Source organism: Podarcis tiliguerta (genome assembly GCF_965153285.1).
Source record: "Podarcis tiliguerta genome assembly, chromosome: 5".
NCBI classification, from domain to species: Eukaryota; Metazoa; Chordata; class Lepidosauria; order Squamata; family Lacertidae; genus Podarcis; species Podarcis tiliguerta.
The window spans coordinates 1,144,752-1,166,391 of NC_139538.1; the positions used below are offsets into that span (position 1 = coordinate 1,144,752).

The following is a 21,640-nucleotide window of genomic DNA, read 5'->3' on the forward strand; positions in this document are numbered from 1 at the left end:
AACACTGTGAGTCGTGAGCAAAATCCCACCAATTTCAATGGTGCTTATCCCCAAAGCAGTGGGCGGGGGGGGGGGGGGCGCCAGTTGCAGCCTTGGTTCTCTGCTGAGCTTGTAGTGTGATCACGACAAGGGAAGCGCTGACTGCAGAATAAAGCAAACACGACAGGTTTTGATGTGCCAAAGGGCCACTGCCACTGCTTTCTGCCTTGGCCTCGGAGGCCTTTGCCATCCCTCTCCACAGAGATGCCTCCAGTTAACCGTTACCTAATAACATCCATCTTGGCCCAGGAAGGAAAAGCTCTGCACAATGTTATCGTATTTAATCCCTTCCGCAGTCCTGTTTCGCGCGGCAGATACCGGCAGAGATGCCACCGGCAATCTGTGCAAGTCGGTAAATAAATGATGTGGGATGAAGCCTCTGGTGAGCCGGCGGAGGAGAGCGCAGGGAGCTTGCTCCAGAGCGAGAGAGAGCCTGAGACAGCGTCAGGGTCCAGGTGGAGAAGGTCAGGTCGGGAGCAGGAGCAAAGCTCGGCGGTCTTTGGCTGTCCATGGGAGGTGGAGCAAGGTTGCTTTCTGCTGCCCCAGAACCAATGGATCCAAGTGGCAAGCAAGGAGATTCCCATTAAACATTGGGAAGAACTTTTTTTTAGTTTTTTTAATTCAAAATTAAAACAAGACATATTATCCTAAAACATATCATCCTTGTCCCCCCCCCCCATTTTTCCTCCCTCCCCCCTCCCACACAAAATGTCCTGGACCTCGCCCCACGGTAACCTCCCCCCTGGACCAGCACAGTGGATCTTCTTGCAGTCCATGGGACTCTCCAGAGTCTCCTCCAGCACCAGAATTCAAAAGCATCCATTCTTCGGCAATCAGCCTTCTTTATGGTCCAGCTCTCACTTCCATACATCACTGCTGGGAAAACCATAGCTTGTAGTAGTCCAAGTAGTCCAAGTTAAAAGAAAGTCTTTCTTCACTCCCTCAGCTTGTAGTGATGACTACCAAGTTGGATGGCTTTAATAGAGGATTGGACAATTCCATGGCTATTGATAGCAAGTGATGGCTACCAGCCACAATGGCTGTGTTGTGCTTCCACCGCTGGAGCCTGCAGTGATTTTAAACACCAGTTTCTGGAGACCTTAGGAGAGGGGAGAACTCTTGTGTGGAAATCCTGCTCGCAGGTTCCCCACAATAAGCGCCTTGGAAGGGACATCCCATTTGGTTTCACTGCGAAACTTCTGGGGCTGGTGGGAATTGTCTTCCAAAATATTTTGAGGTCCCCCTGGTTGGAGAAGGCCACTGCAGAGTGTCCCTTCTTCGCACAGCTCTGGATTTGCAAGGCAAGTCTAGCCCAGAGCAAGCGAGGGAGCGTTTCAGATTCTGGAGAGGATCCTGTTCCTTTGGCATGCAATGTGTTATACACAGAGCCTGTTTCACCGCTTGCAGTGACAATGACTCAGTGTGTAGCCAGGGACTTGGCCAGACACCAGGGGATTCTCTCAGACCCACTGCCTGCATTGGGTTCGGGTTCTGTGCCAGCTCTGCTGTCGCCCTGGCCAATATTGAGGTTGCTTGCCACAAGCTCCCCGCACACAGCTGCAGGTTGGACCAGGGAGTTAAGTGGGGCTGGTGGGTCTTTGTTTTCTAGCCCCTGTATGATCTATGCCAGGCATGTCCAACTCCCAAGAGACTGTGATCTACCCACAGTATAAAAAGACTCATTGCCATTGTTGTTGAGCCATTCCGCGATCTACTTGGGACACCCCTGCAATCTACCAGTACATCACGATCTACCTGTTGTACATGTCTGATCTATGCTAAGAACATAAGAGGAGTTTGCTAGATGAGGTCAATGGCCCATCTAGTAATTAGTCCAGCATCTTGTTCTCTCAGTGGCCAACTAATGAGATGTCAGTGGGAAACCTGCAAGCAGGATTCAAGTACAAGAGTCTTCTCTCCTCCTGTGGCTTCCAGCAGCTGGTAGTTGTTGTTGTTGTTGAGTCGTTTAGTCGTGTCCGCCTCTTCGTGACCCCCTGGACCAGAGCACGCCAGGCACTCCTGTCTTCCGCTGCCTCCCGCAGTTTGGTCAAACTCATGCTGGTATCTTCAAGAACACTGTCCCACCATCTCATCCTCTGTCATCCCCTTCTCCTTGCGCCCTCCATCTTTCCCAACATCAGGGTCTTTTCCAGGGAGTCTTCTCTTCTCATGAGGTGGCCAAAGTCTTGGAGCCTCAGCTTCAGGATCTGTCCTTCCAGTGAGCACTCAGGGCTGATTTCCTTCAGAATGGAACGGTTTTATCTTCTTGCAGTCCATGGGACTCTCAAGAGTCTCCTCCAGCACCAGAATTCAAAAGCATCAATTCTTCAGCAATCTCTTCTCAGTAGTAGTAGTAGTAGTAGTCAGCTACACTGGGCGGCCCCAACAGAACACTAAAAACAGAGTAAAACTTCAAACATTAAAAACTTCCCTAAACAGGGCTGCCTTCAGATGTCTTCAGAAAGTCAGATAGCAGTCATTGATAGCCCTTTCTCCTCCATGAATTTGTCTAATCTTCCTTTAAAGCCATCAAGGCAGGTGACCATCTCACTGCCTCCTGTGGCGGGGAGTTCCATAGTTTAACAATGTGCTGTAGATCCTGGCATGTGATTGAGTGATATGATCACATAGGATGGCACAGATCCATCCTACTCATGTGCCGATGCAGGAGGGAAAAGAAAAATCCAACCGTTCCATATACATGTGTGCATTTGCAGATTCAACACGTTGCAGTCCCTTTCCAGCTTAATCAGCTCTCAAACTCACTTGGCAGATACCCTGGGAAATGCCCCCTTAAGGTATTGAACCCCCGTGTCAGCTGGCTTGTGTGGGGTGGTTCTGGGTTTGTTTGTCTTTTGGAGGGGGCGATATTTGGAGTACATGTTTGCAAATCTCTGTGTGTGTTATAAATGGTGTTGGAGATACAATCAGCTGGAAACTAGGCTTGCTGTCACCGTCTCCCTGCTGTGCCACCTGCGTCCCTCCCTGAATTTTCATTGCTTTAGTCAAGGTGAAATAAACTCAGTTAAAACCTTTCACTTCTTCAGTGCAAATATTTGACAATGCTTTGTGGAGCCCCCACTCCCCATCACCCTTCTGTCTTCCTTTTTGCTTGGATTTCTGCAAACAGCTGAAAAATCATTTTTTTAAAAAAAAAAAAACCCCAAAATAGGATAGGCTTTGCAAATGATGACTCCCAGGCCTCCCCTGAAGCCAAAGGCTCAGCCCACATGCACAAGCCACACCAAAAATGGATGCACAAAAAAGAGAATGTCCCACCATCTTTACATTACCATAGAAATATAGAGTTGAAAGGGATTCCCAAGACTCATCTATTTTTTTAATGCTTTTTATTGGTTTTTCATTTAATGTTGTTGTTGTTTAGTCGTTTAGTCGTGTCCGACTCTTTGTGACCCCCTGGACCAGAGCACCCCAGGCACTTCTGTCTTCCACTGCCTCCCACAGTTTGGTCAAACTCATGCTGGTAGCTTTGAGAACACTGTCCCACCATCTCGTCCTCTGTCGTCCGCTTCTCCTTGTGCCCTCCATCTTTCCCAACATCAGGATCTTTTCCAGGGAGTCTTCTCTTCTCATGAGGTGGCCAAAGTCTTGCAGCCTCAGCTTCACGATCTGTCCTTCCAGTGAGCACTCAGGGCTGATTTCCTTCAGAATGGAGAGGTTTGATCTTCTTGCAGTCCATGGGACTCTCAAGAGTCTCCTCCAGCACCTCAATACAAAAGCATCAATTCTTTGGCAATCAGCTTTCTTTATGGTCCAGCTCTCACTTCCATACATCACTACTGGGAAAACCATAGGTTTAACTATATGGACCTTTGTCGGCAAGGTGATGTCACTGCTTTTTAAGATGCTGTCTAGTTTCATTTTATACCAACAAACAAAGTACAGTAATATTCAACAGTCATTTACCCACATTCTTTCCCAACGTTCTGCTGAGCATTGACTTCCTTCCCAACCTCCAACAGGTTTTCTTGCTTCAGTCACCTTTCCACAGTTTCTTATTATATCCAGTCAGTCTACATCGTAAGATTTATTTCACTCCTACCAGAGTCTTCAAATTTCTGCAGTTATATAATCAATAAACTTACTCCTATCTCTTTGGAATTTTGTTTCCTCCTGGTTTTGGATTCTACAGGTCAGTTTTGCTAGTTCCACATAATCCACCATCTTCGTTTGTCGCTCCTCTATTCTGGTACTTTCCACTTTTGGGCTAACAAAGTTCTAGCAGCAGTCATAGCATACATAAATAACTTTGATCTGCCTTTTCTATTTCCTCTCCCATCAAGCCTAGCAAGAAAGTTTCTGGCTTTTTCGGGAAAGTGTATTTGAATATCTTTTTCAATTCGTTATAAATCTGTTCCCAAAACGGTTTCATTTTCTCACATGTCCACCACATGTGATAAAAATCTCCATCTTTATCTTTACATTTCCAACATGTCTTACTACTCATCCTATACATTCTTGCCAATTTAACAGGTGCCAAATACCAGTGATACATCATTTTCATTATATTCTCTCTTAAGGTAGTACATGCTGTAAATTTTATACTCTCATTCCACAGTTTTACCCAAGCATCATACTCAATGTTATGCCCAAAATCCATTGCCCATTTTATCATCTCCTCCTTTGTCTGTTTTGTATACCATTCTAATAAGAAATTGCATGTTTTAAACAATAATTTGTTCCTGCCTTCTAGTAATTCGATTTGGAATTTAGATTTTTTTATCATTAAATCCTACTTTCTTGTCACATCTAAACACATCATTCGCTTGATGGTATTGCAGCCATCCTATGGGGCAATCATCCCTGACCACTGGTCCTGTTAGCTAAGGATGATGGGAGTTGGAGTCCCAAAACATCTGGAGGGCTGAGTTTGGGGCAGCCTGGTCTAGACACTGGGAGCAGAGTCTTCTCCCCTCTGTGTGGCCTTATCCCTTCTCTCCTGGGTCCTTGGTCACGCTGGGATGTGACAGAATGTTGAGGTCCAGGGTTCAGCAAACTTTTTCAGCTGTGGGCCGGTCCACTGTCCCTCAGACATTGTGGGGGACCGGACTATATTTTGGAAGCAAAAAAATAAAATAAAAATGAACACATTCCTATGCCCCACAAATAACCCAGATATGCATTTTAAATAAAAGGGCACATTCTACGCATGTAAAAACACGCTGAATCCTGGACCATCCGTGGGCCGGATTTAGAAGGCAATTAGGCCGGATCCATCCCCTGGGCCTTAGGTTGCCCACCCATGGTTGAGGAGCTTCCCCTTTGTTTGGGCTGGTGCTTCCCCTACTGGGTGGGGGGGATTACTCAGGGGGTGCTAAGAGGCAAGGGGAGCTGGAGATATAAATGCCTATCTGACTTTGACATCCAGCATTGCTGGATCAACTCCATCCATTTTGTGGCATTAATTAAGCTAAATCGTTTTACAGTGGTACCTCGGGTTAAGAACTTAATTCGTTCTGGAGGTCCGTTCTTAACCTGAAACTGTTCTTAACCTGAAGCACCACTTTAGCTAATGGGGCCTCCTGCTGCTGCTGCGCCGCCAGAGCACGATTTCTGTTCTCATCCTGAAGCAAAGTTCTTAACCTGAAGCACTATTTCTGGGTTAGCGGAGTCTGTAACCTGAAGCGTATGTAACCTGAAGTGTATGTAACCTGAGGTACCAGTGTAATTGGATTCTGGATAAATGTGCAGTTCGTTGTTGCTGTTTTGAATTTCATTGGGTTATAATCGCATAACCTTTTGAAGCAGAGGTTGGCTGGACATCTGTCGGGGGTTCTTTCGCTGTGGCTTTCCAGGGGGGTTGGGCTAGATGGCCCCTTGGGGTCCCTTCCAACACTACAGTTCTGTGGTTTTATGATTCCTTAATGAGTCAGGCCAGGCTTGGAATAATGTCGGTGTTTTTTAATCGGTTTGGGATGGATTTATGGAACCAAGGGGGACGGTGGCCTGAATGTCCGGGAGCTGGACTAACGCCCGGGTTAACACCCCCCCCTCTTTGTCTCCCTTCCTCCTTGCAGAACCCCAGCTGAAAGGAATCGTGACAAGGTTATTCAGCCAGCAGGAATTCTTCCTGCAGATGCACCCAGATGGGACGATTGATGGGACGAAGGACGAGAACAGCGACTACAGTGAGTCTCTCTCTCTCTCTTTCCTTTAGCTACCTGGTTATAAATCACACCCATTGCCTGGCCACCCTCACAAACAGGCCCTTCACGGTGGTCCCCCCCCCCTTTTCAGGCAAAGTGTTAAATTACAGCTAAGGCAGCTTCTTCCTGCGCTGGGTCCCCTGTCAGCGCTTCCCCTTTAAATAAATCTCTCCTGCATTGCTATTCTCACTTCTTTCTGTCTTTCTTTTTTGCCCCTGACGCTGCAGCTGCTGTCTGGGGGTGGCGGGGAGAACAAAACTCTCGCTTCCCAAGGAGGGATGCCAAGGGAGGAAGCGAGAGAGATTTATTTGGATGGCAGATTGACTGGCTGGGGAGAGGAGGAGGAGGAGGAGGAGGGTGAGAGGAGGCAGGGTGCTGCTGCTTCTGTCTCTCTGCTAGGAGGTAGGAAGAATATTCTTGCAGCAACACCCCCAGGGAAAAAGATACTTAGGCTTTGCTGGACCATAAAGAAGGCTGATCGCCAAAGAATGGATGCTTTTGGATTATGGTGCTGGAGGAGACTCTGGAGAGTCCCATGGACTGCAAGAAGATCAAACCTCTCCATTCTGAAGGAAATCAGCCCTGAGTGCTCACTGGAAGGACAGATCCTGAAGCTGAGGCTCCAAGACTTTGGCCACCTTACGAGAAGAGAAGACTCCCTGGAAAAGACCCTGATGTTGGGAAAGATGGAGGGCACAAGGAGAAGGGGACGACAGAGGACGAGATGGTTGGATAGTGTTCTCGAAGCTACCAGCATGAGTTTGACCAAACTGTGGGAGGCAGTGGAAGGCAGCAGTGCCTGGCGTGCTCTGGTCCAGGGGTCACGAAGAGGCGGACATGACTAAACGACTAAACAACAACAACAACAAAACATGGAAATAGGGCAAAGAATGGGGTCAGGGAAGCTGTGAGATGCTCAGGAGTCCTTTGTCCTTCCAGCATCTGATAATGGAGTCCTGATCTGGGTCTGGGTCATTTCAAGGCTCAGATCATCTCCAGAAATCCTTTTTAGTGTGCATTCATAAGAACATAGGCTGGCCTCAACCAGAGCCAGGGCTTTTTCGGCTGTGGCCCCAATCTGGTGGAACGCTCTGTCCCAAGAGACTAGGGCCCTGCGGGACTTGACATCTTTCCGCAGGGCCTGCAAGATGGAGCTGTTCCACCAGGCCTTTGGCCGAGGCACAGCCTGACCCCCTCCTTCAGTGATCCTCATAGAACTCTAGCCCAATGGTTGCCATGAATTTGATTTTGAATTGATTTTAAAATGAATTGATTTTAGAATGCTGTGTTACTTTTATTGTTGTTAGCCACTCTGAGCCCGGCTTTGGCTGGGGAGGGTGGGATATTATTATTATTATTATTATTATTATTATTATTATTATTATTAACATAAGGAGACATAAGGAGACATTAACATAAGGCCAACCAAATATCCATTATGGGAAACCCACAGGTGGGATCCGAGCACAGGATAAATCTCCTCTCCTGCTGTTTCAAGCAAGAAGCACTCAAAAATACTTCTACCTCCAAAAGAGGAGGAAGAGAATGTCCAGTCCTCTTTTAATAAGAAGAGTTTGGGTTTGTAATCCCCCTTTATCACTCCCCTAAGGAGTCTCAAATCGGCTCACAACCTCCTTTCCCTTCCTCCCCCACAACAAACACTCTGTGAGGTGAGTGGGGCTGAGAGACTTCAAGAAGTGTGACTGGCCCAAGGTCACACAGCAGCTGCAGGTGGAGGAGTGGAGACGCGAACCCGGTTCCCCAGATTACGAGTCCACCGCTCTTAACCACTACACCACACTGGCTCTCTTTTAAAGCCAGCCAAGCTGTTGGCCATCACTGCCTCCTGTGGGAGGGAGTTCCACAGATTAACCATGTGCTGCAATGAAGAAGGACTTTCTTTTCCTGTCCTAAATCTTCCAGCCTTCAGCTTCATTGAATGCCCAAGAGTTCTAGGGCAATGAGAGGGGAAGAAAAGCATTTTTTCCCCTATCTGCTTTCTGCATAGGCTTCTATCACAGCTCCTCTTCCCTCCTGTTCTCTAAACTAGGAAGTCCCCCAGCTGCAATCTTTCATTTTATGGGAGTCTCTTCAGCCCCAGAAATGCTGGGTGGCAGGGAGGGGGAATCTGCAGGCAAGGCCACCTCAGAGAACCAACCCTACCGACCTCTTACAGATCAAGCTTTCGAAGTGTCCTGGAGGCCACCTGCTCTAGCAGAAGCATGTTCTGGAAAACCTCCTTGAGCCTTGAGCTTGTCTTACATCTCCACGAACAGGCAGCTCACCCTCCCCAGCCATGCCCCAAACTAGGCTTTTGCCAAATTATCTCTCATCATTTAAACGCAGAAACAACCTAGTTGCATTTTTTAATGTATTTATTTTTTTGTAGAGGGGAATGCATTAATTCATGTTGAGGGACCCCCAGGGCAAGCCGGTGCTTTCACTGGAGGAGTCTCTAGAGCAAGGCAAGGCTGACTCCTTGCGTGGGCTACACTCCCCCCCCCATCTCTGTGAATAACACTCGGATCGCGTGTTAACATGATGGAGCCGGAGCGCGTCTTCAAGACCTCTGAACACCTTCACCAGTCTAGTGCCCTCCAGATGTTTCGGTGAAGGCTGGCTGAAGCACGTCTTGTCGGAGAATCTGTTGGAAATTATGGAACAAAAACTGAAATGTGTGGGAAGGCTGTGCTTGCAGGAGGAGCTGGTGGAGGAGGAAGGAGAGAAGGCTGAATGATTGCCGTTTGCTTAAAGTCTAAATGCTGCTGTGTCTTGCATCCACCGTGGCACTTTCCTCTCTGCCCCAAGCAGGTTCAGTGGCATCCGTTGTGATGCCATTGCTGGGCTGGAAAAGCCTGCTGCAGTTGTTCATTCGCTGGTTAGTTCAAGACTGGATTACTGCAATGTGCTCTGTGTGGGGCTTCCCTTCCACTTGACCTGGAGGCTGCAGTCAGTGCAGAATGCTGCAGCACAATTGCTGACAGGACTGAGGCCTGCAAGATCAGTACTGGTTGCCAGTTTGCTGCAGGGCCATGTTCAGTGTGTTGCTATTAGTATATAAAGCCCTTGGGACCAGTTGATAATAATAATAATAATAATAATAATAATAATAATAATAATAATAATAATTTATTATTTATACCCCGCCCATCTGGCTGGGTTTCCCCAGCCACTCTGGGCAGCTTCCAACGAAAGACTAAAAATGCAATAAAACATCAGTCATTAAAAACTTCCCTAAACAGGACTTCCTTCAGATGTCTTACAAACATCAAATAGTTGTTTATTTCTTTGACATCTGATGGGAGGGCATTCCACAGGGCAGGTGCCACCACCGAGAAGGCCCTCTGCCTGGTTCCCTGTAACTTCACTTCTCGTAGTGAGGGAACCGCCAGAAGGCCCTTGGTGCTGGACTTCAGTTTACCCGTGAGATAATCTCCCCCTGCAAGCACCAGGGCACCATGTTTTGGGCTTGAGAAATGTGTGTTCTGATTTTTCAGTGCAGAGAACCCTGGCTTCGTGTCAGCATCCAGGCTTGCCACAGTTGACACTTGCCTATGTCTTCCATCAGCTTTGGCTGGTGGCCCAGCTACGCCCCTATCTGGACAGGAATAGCTTAACTCCTGTTGTCTATGCTCTGGTAACCTCAAGGTCAGATTACTGCAATGCATTCTACGTAGGGCTGCCTTTGAAGATGGTTCGGAAACCTCAGCTAGTGCAGAATTCAGCAACCAGGTTGCACACTGGAGCAAGTCGGTTTGCGCCTATTACATCGATCCTGGTCTGACTGCACTGACTTCAAATTAGTTTCCGGGCCCAATTTGAAGTGCTGGTTTTGACCTATAAAATCTTAAATGGCTCAGGACCACAATACCTCAAGCGCCACCCCTCCCCATATGAACCTACCCTGAGATCATCTTCTGATGCCCTTCTTTGTGTACCCCTTCCTTGAGAGGTTCAGAGGACGGCAACACAAGAACAGGGCCTTCTCTGCAGTGGCACCCCTTCTGTGGAATGCTCTCCCCAGGGAAGTTCGCCTGGTGCCTTCATTACACACCTTTAGGCACTAGGCAAACCATTCCTTTTTAACAAGGCCTTTGGTTTACCTTCCTGACACCCAACACCCTTTTAGAAAGTGGGGTTTTTTGGGGGGTTTTGGTTTGACTTTATATGTTGTGGTCTTGTTGTGAACTGCCCTGAGACCTCCGGGCATAGGGCGGTGTATAAGTTGTCTGAACGAATAAATAAAAGTTTCCAGGCCCTAATTTGGAAAGGGAGAAATAGCATCGCTGGAGGGAACTTAGAAAGTTGATTCCACAGTGAGGTTCTCCTTGTTGATCTTGAGGAGGGTAACCCTTCCTCTTCCCTGTCGTCTCTGAGACAGCCCTTCACCGCAAGACAAATGGATTGCAGAGAATGAGTGATGGCAGCCATTTACCTTCATTATCCGTAGTGATGTGCTCCATTTTTTCCCAGTCAAAAGTGCTTATAAATAGACTTGTTAATTGCAAGGTTTCAACGCACTGATGTGGCACCAAAGGTTTAGAAATAGTTTTCTGCCTCGACTGGCAGAGCTAGATAGGAAGGTCGCCCCTCTCTCCCAGAGGAGACAGAGGATGAGACTCACCAGTCCCAGTTTACATATTTAAATTGGAGATCCCCCCACCCCTCGCATTTTGAATTCTTCAGTTGTCCATGGTCCATTCTCCAGAGGCAGCTTAAGCTGGTTTTTGGGGGTGGGGGCAGTAGGATTCCCTAGGGGCAAGGGAGTATAGACCACTTATAAAGGCCATCTCCAACTCCTCAAAAGATTCCATCAATGGTGTCTCTGAAAATTTTTACACATCACTTGGGAAGACAGGTGAACTAATTTCAGTGTTCTGGAAGGAGCAAAGATCACCAGAGTTGAAGCAATGATTCTTCAATGTCAACTTCGTTGGACTGGTCATGTTGTGCAGTTGCCTGATGATCGTCTTCCAAAGCAACTACTCTATTCCGAACTTAAAAATGGAAAGTGTAATGCTGGTGGTCAACAAAAGAGGTTTGAAGACTCTCTCAAGGCAAATCTAAAAAAATGTAGTATAAAACACTGACAACTGGGAAACACTGGCCTGCGAGCACTCCAGTTGGAGAACAGCCTTTACCAAAGGTGTCCTGGGCTTTGAAGACACTCAAACTCAGGACGCAAGAGAGAAACACGCTAGGAGGAAGGCACGCTTGGCATGACCAACTCCCGCCTGGAAACCCATCTCCCCACTGTGGAAGGACGTGTGGATCCAGAATTGGCCTCCACAGTCACTTACGGATTCATTGTTAAAACCATGTTTATGGAAGACGATCTTACCTGGCTATGAGGGATGGCCAAAGAAGGAGGAGGAGGTATAGATGCCTACCAGACTTTGAAAAGCTGCCTCTGGTTCATCAGTTTTGGTGACTAAATTAAACTAAATAGTTTCAACTGGATTTTGAATAAAGATTTTGAATAAAGGTGCAATTCATTGTTACTGTTTTGAATTTTAGGGTGTTATTATCTTCCTTAGTGGGTCGTGCAGGTTGCTATTCTGAATAATGTTTTTTGTAGGGTAGAGGGCCCTGGGGGTGAGTTGATGGAAGCTGGGGGGGGGGGGCAGTGGCTCCAAAAAGTACCATGGATTTAAAACAATGACAATGCATATATTAAAAAATCAGCACAAATCCAAGGCAGAAACCAATTGGGATAAAGACTGCATTTCTTTCTTTATTTCATAAAAGTTATATACTTGTTCGAAGTCCAGCAAAAGTCCAAAACATCTGGAGGGCTCCAGGTTGACAGAGGCTGATAGGGAGGTGGGCGCAGGGAACCTGCGATGTCTTGGATTGGAGCGCTGGACTCAATGGCTTTCTCCTTCGTCTTGCTCCTCCGAGCAATCTAAGCTAATTTCCCCTCTCTCTCCTCTCCTCCAGCTCTCTTCAATCTAATCCCCGTGGGTCTTCGCGTGGTGGCGATTCAGGGGGTGAAGGCTGGCCTTTACGTGGCCATGAACGCCGAGGGCTATCTCTACAGCTCAGTAAGTTCCCAGCGTGGCTTTGACCTTGTTTCTGGGGCTGGTGGGATCGGACCAGGGTGTTTTTGTTGAGCATTCGTGGGCAGGGGCAGGGCTGGATTGAGGTTTGATGAGGCCCTCAGCTCCTGAAGCTAATGGGGCCCTTTCTATGTCCAGCTGTCCTTTGTCAACAACAAATTGCTGCTGTTTTTGTGTTGAATATATTCTATATGGTAATTGATGGACCTAATAGGTATCTCAAGCCATTTGCATATGCAGAATGTAGGCACCCAATATATAGAAAGGAGCAAACCAGGGAGATTTGAGGGAGCAGGCTAGCAGACAGAGCCCATTAATTACATCATAGGAGCCTACAGAACACAAAAACACTGTTGCTGCATGTAGGTTTTATTTTATTTTAATCTTATATTTTGGAAATGTACATCCAGGTTTTTTTTGCCTTTAATTTTTTTTAGGGGCCCCAAGAGAGTGGGGCCCTAAGCTATAGATTGTTTAGATTATATGTAAATCCAGCAGTGGGCAGGACAAAGGCAGGCACAATATTTTTAATACAGAATATTTTCCCCCCTTCTGTGGTGTGAACGTGGGCTTCACCTAGGCTCTCTGCCTTAAAAAGAAATTAAACAAGCTCATATATGTTAAAGACATACTATATACTGTATTGCAAAGCTGCTTGGGGTAGGGGGAAGGTGTGTCGGTGATGTCACAGGTGCTGGCCAGGGCTGCCTTTCCCTGGGTCTTCTTGCTGAAAACATGTAGAGTGGTTTGCAGAGGAGGCCAGTCGGTTAGGACAAAGGGGGCACTGCCCCACCAACCTTGGCCTCCCCTTGTCATGCCAGCATCTGCCTGCCTTCTTCCTTACAACCAATCCTGGGTGGGGGGCAGGGGAGCACTGCCTGTCTGTATCCTCTTCCATAGTCTCAGTGTTGACCTTGAATAACTCAGTAGGGTTGTCAGCCCCCAGGTCTGAGCTGGTGTCCCGGTTTGCCTGGTAGATGGAGGGCTTGAATAATGATGGCCGTTATGATTATTACCATCCATGGAGTTTGCAAGCTTCAGCTCAGCAGGAGCTGGCTGCAAATTCTAGCAAAGACACTCCCCTCTCCCAATTAACCTCCGTCTCCAGATCAAATTATAGCATAGACACTTGGGGGATGGGTGCGTTTGCTGTTCCTCTGCTTTGCTGTCCCATTTAACCTCCATCTGCAGGGCCCACCCCTGTGACCTCATCACCACCCACACCCATGACATCATCAGGGGTTCCCCCTAGGTTTCAGATTTGGGCCCTGAAATTTCTGGGTCTTTCTCATTCTTGACCTGGTAACCTAAAAACATTGGAATTATTGGGCTCTGTCCGCATGGGCACCAAGCTCTGGTGAGTGTTTTTCCCCAGCTGCCCCTGGCAGAGAAGAAGGTGACACTTTTCCACCTGACCTAAGCATGAAAGGGAAGGCAGAGGCAATGTTGTATATGAGATAAAGAGCTGAGAGTTGAGCAAAAGGTCCTGCCAGCCTTATGTCACAGCTCCAGGGGAACCCTGGCAGAAGCCGCCTGGCAGTTGCCCAGACCTCGTTCCCTGAGCTTGAACCCCAAGGCCTGGCCCGACTCTTGCAGAAGATGATGTCTCAGTGACAGATCATGGTCCCGGGATGCATTTGTGGCCGGGCCGTATTCTGTATGCAGAGGAGCCACCTTGAATTAGCATATAGATTGATTGTAATCCGGAGGAGTTCTGTACAGGGATCAGAACAATTGGAGCTGGCCCTTTCCAGGAAGCAACAGGAAGTGGGCAGCTCAGGTGGGGCTTCTGCAAGTGCCGCTCAATGTGGGAGGTGGGCTTGGAGCAGGAAGGGTCCCCCCTTCAGTTCAGTAGTGCCAGCACAGAAAAAGCAAAATCCCCAGGGAAAGGAGATCTGTTTTTATTGAGTGCCAAGGGTGTGCTTGTCTACTCTTTCATCTCACTCTGCCCTGCACCGAAAGCGACTTGTGAACATTTATTGTGCAAACCAGTGGGTTCCAAAGTGGGTGGGATTCTTAGTGGGGTGCTAAGGGGCAGCAGGAAGTCGCTGGGGGTGCAAATGACTCTCAGACTTTGAAAAGCTGGCATCGCCAGGCCAGACCACATTCACCAGCCCTTGGTTTAATAGTTTTAACTGGCTTTGAATAAACATGTAATTAACTGTTCCTCTTCTGAATTCTTTGCGTTCTGTTCTTCTTTAGTGGGCCATGCAGACCACTGTTCTGAATGATGCTTTTTATAGGGTAGTGGGCATGGGGGGGGGGATGAGCTGATGGAACCAAGGGGGTGGGAATCCACTTGGTATAAATCTTATTTTTGCAGCGTGTGATGCATCCAGCATGGGGTTCTCTGTGTCTGGATGGACTGGTGGAAGAAGGATTTGTCTTGTGCCAAAATTTACCCAGATCCTATGCTCATTGTGGGGAAGGAGGTGGGACGGCAAAGGGCAGGCATTGCAAGGTGGGAAATTGGAGCGAGGAAAGGCTTTAAATCTTCCTATTTGACGGATTCCAGCACAATTGCTTTTTAAAATGGCGTGGAAGGGCAGAGAGAGGTTAACTGCCAGGGGACTCATTTAAAATAAATAATTGATCCTTGCTGATTTATTAAATAGGACCGGTAGTTTGCTAGCGGTGTGTTCATGCTTGACTTTATTCCGCTTGATTGCTGCCTCATTAAAAGCCGTCATTAAGGTGTGCCTTTCGTCCCGTCCTGCACTTGAGGCGCAAAATGCAGCTGGGAAAGATCCTGGCTCCATCGTTTTGCATTGTGGGGCACCCAGCAGCATGCATGGGCACAGTCCCCTGGCATACACTTATTTAACTGCCCATCCTGCTGGATGTAAGCCTTATACACAGAAAGGCCTTCGGTTGCCCACCCATGTCTTAAATCTTCTCTGGCGCACGTAAGAAGTGGCCCATCCTAGCTGGGAGCCATTGATCGTTCTCTCCCCCCCTCCATGGATTTGTCCAATCGTCTTTGAAAGCCATCCAGCATGGTGGACCTCACTGCCTCTTGTGGGAGCCAGTTGCATAACTTAGTTATGTGCCGAGTGAAGGACGTTCTCTTCTCCAGATGAAACACATGTGGCTCTTTCAACCCCTCCCTGTGGTTTTCAGACCCCCTCCTGTCCCAACTGCCTTCCCCTGTTCATCCTCCAGTTTCTCCTTACTACAGAGTGTGGCGATCACACAGGGTCCCCGGACGTTTAACGGTCTATTGATCCCTGTGCCACCACTGTGCCCGCTTCCCTGCTGCCACCAACCAGTTACTCTCTGGTAAAACACTGAGTCCAGACAGTTGTTAAAAGTAAACAAAAAAACCCCTCCAAGTTTATTTTACAAACATTAACAAGTTTATGGTGTCTCAGATAATATTGCTGTCAGTATCTTAACTTTAGTTTCTTTACCAGCCTATACCTTCCTAATACCTTCTGACTGATTATCTCAACCGTTTGACTGACTCCTCTTAACAAATTTTCTCCCTCTCTCACACCAGACTAGCCCAGCCCACAGACTTATCTTCTCTGTCTCTTCTAACTCCAGACTGTCATCTCAACCACTCTAACTCTCTCCTTAAAAAAAAACACCCTCTGTGCTTAAACCTTATACACTGTTAACTCCGCCCCCTGGGTTCCCATTAGTTAATCATTTTACAATCAGTTAACCCTTTCCCTATGAACCCAGTATGATGTCACACACATAGGAGGGCAAACGCCACACAGAAGTTTTCAAGTTTTGGGGGTTCACGGCTCCCTTGACCAACTACCTTCTTTCTGTGGCATCCTTTGGGGCTCAGGAGTCCAGTTATGCCACCCCATGCCTTCAGAGCTGGCATCCCCCTCACCCTTTTCGAACACCCTCCCTTGTGGAGAGTTCTTTCAGCCTCCTCTCCTCTCCTTGGGAGTCCTCTGGGCAGCCGCTGCTGCCGCCTCTGGTCTCTGAGCTGCCCACAGAGAGGTGCCTCCTCACACTGCCCCACAGGGGCCTTGGAAGCACCCCCTGGCCAGCCCCAAAGGCACCATTCGCCTGCAGAGCTTGTAGCCAGGGCTGCTGCAACAAACAGCTGTGCAAGCCTTTGGGAGGCAGAGATACAAGAGGGCATCAGAGGAGGGGGGAAGCAAAGAGGGCCCACCAGTCAAGGCACCCCAGGGTGCCACGGCACACTGGTTGGAAACCACTGCTTTCCTATATGGGGTGTAGAGCTGGGGCCAGGATTTAGGTCTCGTCCGTCCCCATCCTTTCAAAATCCGGATCTGCTTTGCCGCTGACAAGGAAGTCCCTCGCTGCTTAACTCTGGCTCTTCATTCCCTTTGAGTAGGCAAGGGATAATTAAATTATTTACTGGAAGTGGTTTGGAAAGCAAAGAGTGCAGTCTTCAATATTTAAAATCTCATCTCCTTGCAGCGGGGAAGGGAGTCTGCGCAGCTGATAGTTTGGGATGCCGGAGTTACGGCTTCGTGTTGCACATCAAAGATGATTGCTAATAAAGGCAAGGAATCGTTATGCAAAAGTTGTTGAGGGTTTTTATATGTATTTTAAAAAAACTCTAAACCAGGAGTAGGCAACCTAAGGCCCAGGGGCCAGATCTGGTCCAATCGCCTTCTAAATCCGGCCCACAGACGGTCCAGGAATCAGCGTGTTTTTACATGAGCAGAATGTGTCCTTTTATTTAAAATGCATCTCTGGGTTATTTGTGGGGCATAGGAATTTGTTCATTTCCCCCCAAAAAATACAGTCCGGCCCCCCACAAGGTCTGAGGGGCAGTGGACTGGCTCACAGCTGGAAAAGGTTGCTGCCTAAACAGTGTTCTCTCTCCCCCCCCCCCCCAATAAAACAGCTCATGTCCCTTTAGGATCATTTTAATTTCCTGTCTCAGCTTGGCCTCTTTATTCTGCTCCATCACTTTGCAGGATAATAAGCAGCCAGGAGTGGCCCCCTCCCCGTGTCTTGGCGGAGGACGGCCCCTCTCCCCACCTGTGTGGGAAGTAAATCAGTGCTGCCTCTCCACCTGGTACAACTTCATCTCTGTTGGTTCAAGGTCCTTGCTTGGAATTGGGCAGGAGATGCGATGTTAGCAAGCTTGGTGAGCTCCTGGGGCTTAGCACTGACAGGGTGCTATATCATAGGATTGTCGTGTGGGGAAGGGACCCCCAAAGGTCATCCAGTCCAACCCCCTGCAATGCAGGAATCACAGCTAAAGCATTCCTGAAAGGCGGCCACCCAACCTCTACTGAAAAGCTTCCAAGGAGTGAGAGGCCACCACCTTGGGAGGGGATCTGTCCCACTGCTGAACGGCTCTCAGAGCCAGAAGGTTCTTCCTGGTGTTTAGTCAGAGTCTCCATTCTTGTGACTTGAAGCCTTTGGTTTGGGTCCTGCGTTCCAGAGCAGCAGAAAACTAGCTTGCCTTGGAGCCTTTTAAGCAGAGCTTGGGGGGGGGGCCATGGGTCTTGGCTGCTTTAGTTGAGATTCCTCCATTGCAGGGGCCAGACTAGATGACACAGGTTCCCTTTCAAGTCTACAATTCTGTGATTCTATGCAATAGTTGCATGTAAGAACAGGCAGACTCTAGTGTTGTTGTTGTTTTGTCGTTTAGTGGTGTCCAACTCTTCCTGACCCCCTGGACCAGAGCACACCAGGCACTTCTGTCTTCCACTGCCTCCCGCAGTTTGGTCAAACTCATGCTGGTAGCTTCGAGAACACTGTCCCACCATCTCGTCCTCTGTCGTCCCCTTCTCCTTGTGCCCTCCATCTTTCCCAACATCAGGGTCTTTTCCAGGGAGTCTTCTCTTCTCATGAAGTGGCCAAAGTATTGGAGCTTCAGCTTCAGGATCTGTCCTTCCAGTGAGCACTCAGGGCTGATTTCCTTCAGAAGGGAGAGGTTGGATCTTCTTGCAGTCCATGGGACTCTCAATAGTCTCCTCCAGCACCATAATTCAAAAGCATCCATTCTTCGGCGATCAGCCTTCTTGATGGTCCAGCTCTCACTTCCATACATCACTACTGGGAAAACCATGGCTTTAACTATATGGACCTTAGACCCTAGTAGGGATGTGTTTGCACTGAAAAAAATACATCCAGCCTGCTCACTCGGGCTCCAATGTGCAACATGATGCAGATTCGGATTGGCACTGAGGAACTGCAGATGGCTCTTCCCTTTTTCCTTTTTTCCTCGATGCCCAGAGAGCCTTCGGGGTTTGGAATTGTAACGGCCTTCTCCAGTCAGGTGCCCTCCAGATATTTTGGACTGCATCTTCCATCATCCGCAGCCATCGCCACTGTTGCCGACTGGGGCAGATGGGAACCTTAGTCCGAAACGTCTGCAAGGCACCAGGCTGGGGGAGGCTGGATTAGCTCCAGGGAGATCTAGATGCAGCTGGAGACGTAGCTGGAAGATGCGGAGCCGCTGAAACAGATGCTCCGCTCTGAGCAAGTGGGTAATTGCTGAATCCTGTTCTTGGCAGGGACGCCAGCAAGATAAATTGGGTAGAAAGCAAAGCCATAGATTCCTTCTTCCCACCTCAGGCCTGCCCATATTATGGGGAATTGACATGTCTCTGGTGTCCTAGAACTCTGGGATTTCCATTATGAGGCGGTTGATGCTTGCTGCTGAAATCGCGGCGCTTGCAAGCCAGCACGTCCTTTTGCACGGAAGCCCTGAATGATCCTGGGGCGCTCGATTTCCCGCTCTAAAGAGTGACATGACACCAATTATTATTTGCTGTGATTTCCAAGCTGGACCCAGTACCACAGTTTTATCAAAGTCTCCTTTTATCAGAGGACAAATTGTGTTCCAAACTCAAGAGAATCTCCATTCAGACATCTGCATGTCAGAGTATTGTTGTGGGATTATTATTATTTTTGGGGGGGTCAGTCTGGATGAACCCCTGAGTCCCTTCCCATTCTTGGGGTGCTGCACCCAGTGAGGGTTAGACTCTAACAAAGGGTTTGATGGCTGAATTAGTCAGACAAGCTTCTTTGTAAGGCAAGGACCTTAGCTGGCCACTTGGATGTCTGCATCAGCCCCCCCGGAATGAATTGAGCTAGTTTGCAAGAGCTGCAACTAAGTGGTGGGGCCCTCCAGACTAGGGAACGGGGCAACTTTCCTCCCGCTTGGATCCTGCTTGTGGGTTCCCCGTGGGCGTCACTGTGAGAACAGGATCTTGGACTCCAAGGGCAGGCCCCCTTTGGCCTGATCCAGCAAAGCCTTCCTAGGTCTGAGGCCTCTTCATTGAAGGTTTGGGGCGACAGTGTCGACAACGCTCACAGATGAGAGTCTCTTGGAACGGTAACAAAGGCTCCTTTCCTCCCCTCCTGTTTACTTGGCAGGGAATAAATCTGTTTCAGAATGTTAATTGCCGCAGTGATTGTCTGTGTCGAGGGCATAAAACTCAGCAGCCTGCCAGCTATGGCATTTCCCTGTGCAATTCAGGATCCGCAGTATATTCCGAGAGGGATTTGAGAGGCAGAATGATATGCGGTAATTGTGCCATGTCTGTAAACACCGACTTTGCAATGGGAGATGTTGTTCTTTTTCTCTTTCCTTAAAGCACATGGCTGATATATGACCGGCCGTTGCAAAGTGTGATGGCTTCAGGGAAGTTTTGGAAAGCAGGGAGACCCGGAGGGGGGGCTGCGTGGCAAGCGAACCAGGGAAGCTCTGAAGGGTCACAATATTGTGGGGGAAATCAGATGCATCCGGCTCGATCGTTCAGATTTTTTTTTCAAAATATTGTCTGGCCCCCCACAAGGTCTGAGGGACAGTGGATCGGCCCCCTGCTGAAAGAGAGAGAATGGTGTAATGGTTAGAGTACTGAACTAGGATTTGGGGGAGGCCAGGGTTCAGCTCCCTCCACTGGGCGACCTGGGTGGCCATTCACTGCCTCTCTCAGCCTACCTCACAGGGTTGATGTTGAGGGGGTCAAATGAGGAGGGGGAGAACCATGTACAGGCCACCTTGAGCTCCTCAGTGGGGGAAATGGTGGGGTATAAAGGTAAAGGTAAAGGGACCCCTGACCATTAGGTCCAGTCATGACCGACTCTGGGGTTGCGGCGCTCATCTCGCTTTACTGGCCGAGGGAGCCGGTGTACAGCTTCCGGGTCATGTGGCTAGCGTGACTAAGCCGCTTCTGGCGAACCAGAGCAGCGCACGGAAATGCCGTTTACCTTCCTGCCGGAGCGGCACCTATTTATCTACTTGAACTTTGACATGCTTTCGAACTGCTAGGTTGGCAGGAGCAGGGACCAAGCAATGGGAGTTCACTCCGTCGTGGGGATTCGAACCACCGACTTTCTGACCGGCAAGTTCTAGGCTCTGTGGTTTAACCCACAGCGCCACTCGCGTCCCATGGTGGGGTATGAATAGCAGTAAATAACAACAACTACTCAGGTCTATCATTTATTCATTTGATTGATTTATACCCCAGCTTTCATCTAAGGAGGTCAAGGTGGTGGGCTTGGCCCCTCCCCCCCACCCCATTTTTATCCTCATGACAACCCTGTGAGGTAGGTCAGGCTGAGGGTTCGAGTGACTGGCCCAAGTGGATTAACGTGCTCCATCTCCCAAAGTGTAACAGAGCCTCTGTTACAAATCAGAACGGCCCTTTCACCTGTGGGTGAAAGGCGGCATGTGAATTTACTAAAGAAGAAAAATTGCTCAGCTCAGCCAAGAGCGGAGACAGTCTTAGGCACGGTGGAATTCTTCAGCTGAGATCCTGGTATTTCAGGGGGTTGGGCTGGATGACCCTTGAGGGTCCCTTTGAACTCTACAGTTCCATGATTCACCACCTAAACTTTGCAAAGCAAATCAGGATGTACACCCAAAAAAGGGTTTGGCAGGAGGAGCCTTCGAGGAGCCATCGGGTAACGGTTTGCCACAAACGGAGAGCTTGGGCTTCATTCATTCATTGAATTTATATACAGTGGTACCTCGGGTTAAGTACTTAATTCGTTCCGGAGGTCCGTTCTTAACCTGAAACTGTTCTTAACCTGAGGCACCACTTTAGCTAATGGGGCCTCCTGCTGCTGCCGTTGCGCCGCCGCTGCACTATTTCTGTTCTCATCCTGGAGCAGAGTTCTTAACCCGAGGTAATATTTCTGGGTTAGCGGAGTCTGTAACCTAAAGCGTCTGTAACCTGAAGCATCTGTAACCTGAGGTACCACTGTACCGCCCTGTACCTGGAGGTCTCAGGGCTCCTTCACCTGCGTGGGAGGTGAGCGGAAGGTGTCTTCTGCAAGCCAGGCATTTATGCTGATCAGATTTCTTCCAGGAGAGCCGTCCTCTCAAAACAAAACTGAAGCACCCTCTCTCGGATGCGAGCAACCCATCGATTCCTCAACATGAGTGCATGGTGCGCTGGCTTGGATGTGAGCCAT

At 48.7% G+C, this 21,640-nt stretch overlaps 1 protein-coding gene and 1 long non-coding RNA gene across 4 annotated transcripts in view; one reads left to right on the plus strand and one right to left on the minus strand.

Moving 5' to 3' along the window:
• Nucleotides 1-21,640, plus strand: part of FGF12 (fibroblast growth factor 12) — a 226,293-nt gene that overhangs the window by 159,022 nt on the left and 45,631 nt on the right. For all 3 annotated transcript variants that reach the window (XM_083442426.1, XM_083442428.1, XM_083442427.1), the window contains exons 2-3: nucleotides 6,078-6,188; nucleotides 12,147-12,250. In XM_083442426.1, the coding sequence (XP_083298552.1) occupies nucleotides 6,078-6,188; nucleotides 12,147-12,250 (215 nt within the window). The remainder of the gene's footprint in view (nucleotides 1-6,077; nucleotides 6,189-12,146; nucleotides 12,251-21,640) is intronic.
• Nucleotides 1-21,640, minus strand: part of LOC310678547 — a 206,937-nt gene that overhangs the window by 34,684 nt on the left and 150,613 nt on the right. The window lies entirely within an intron of this gene.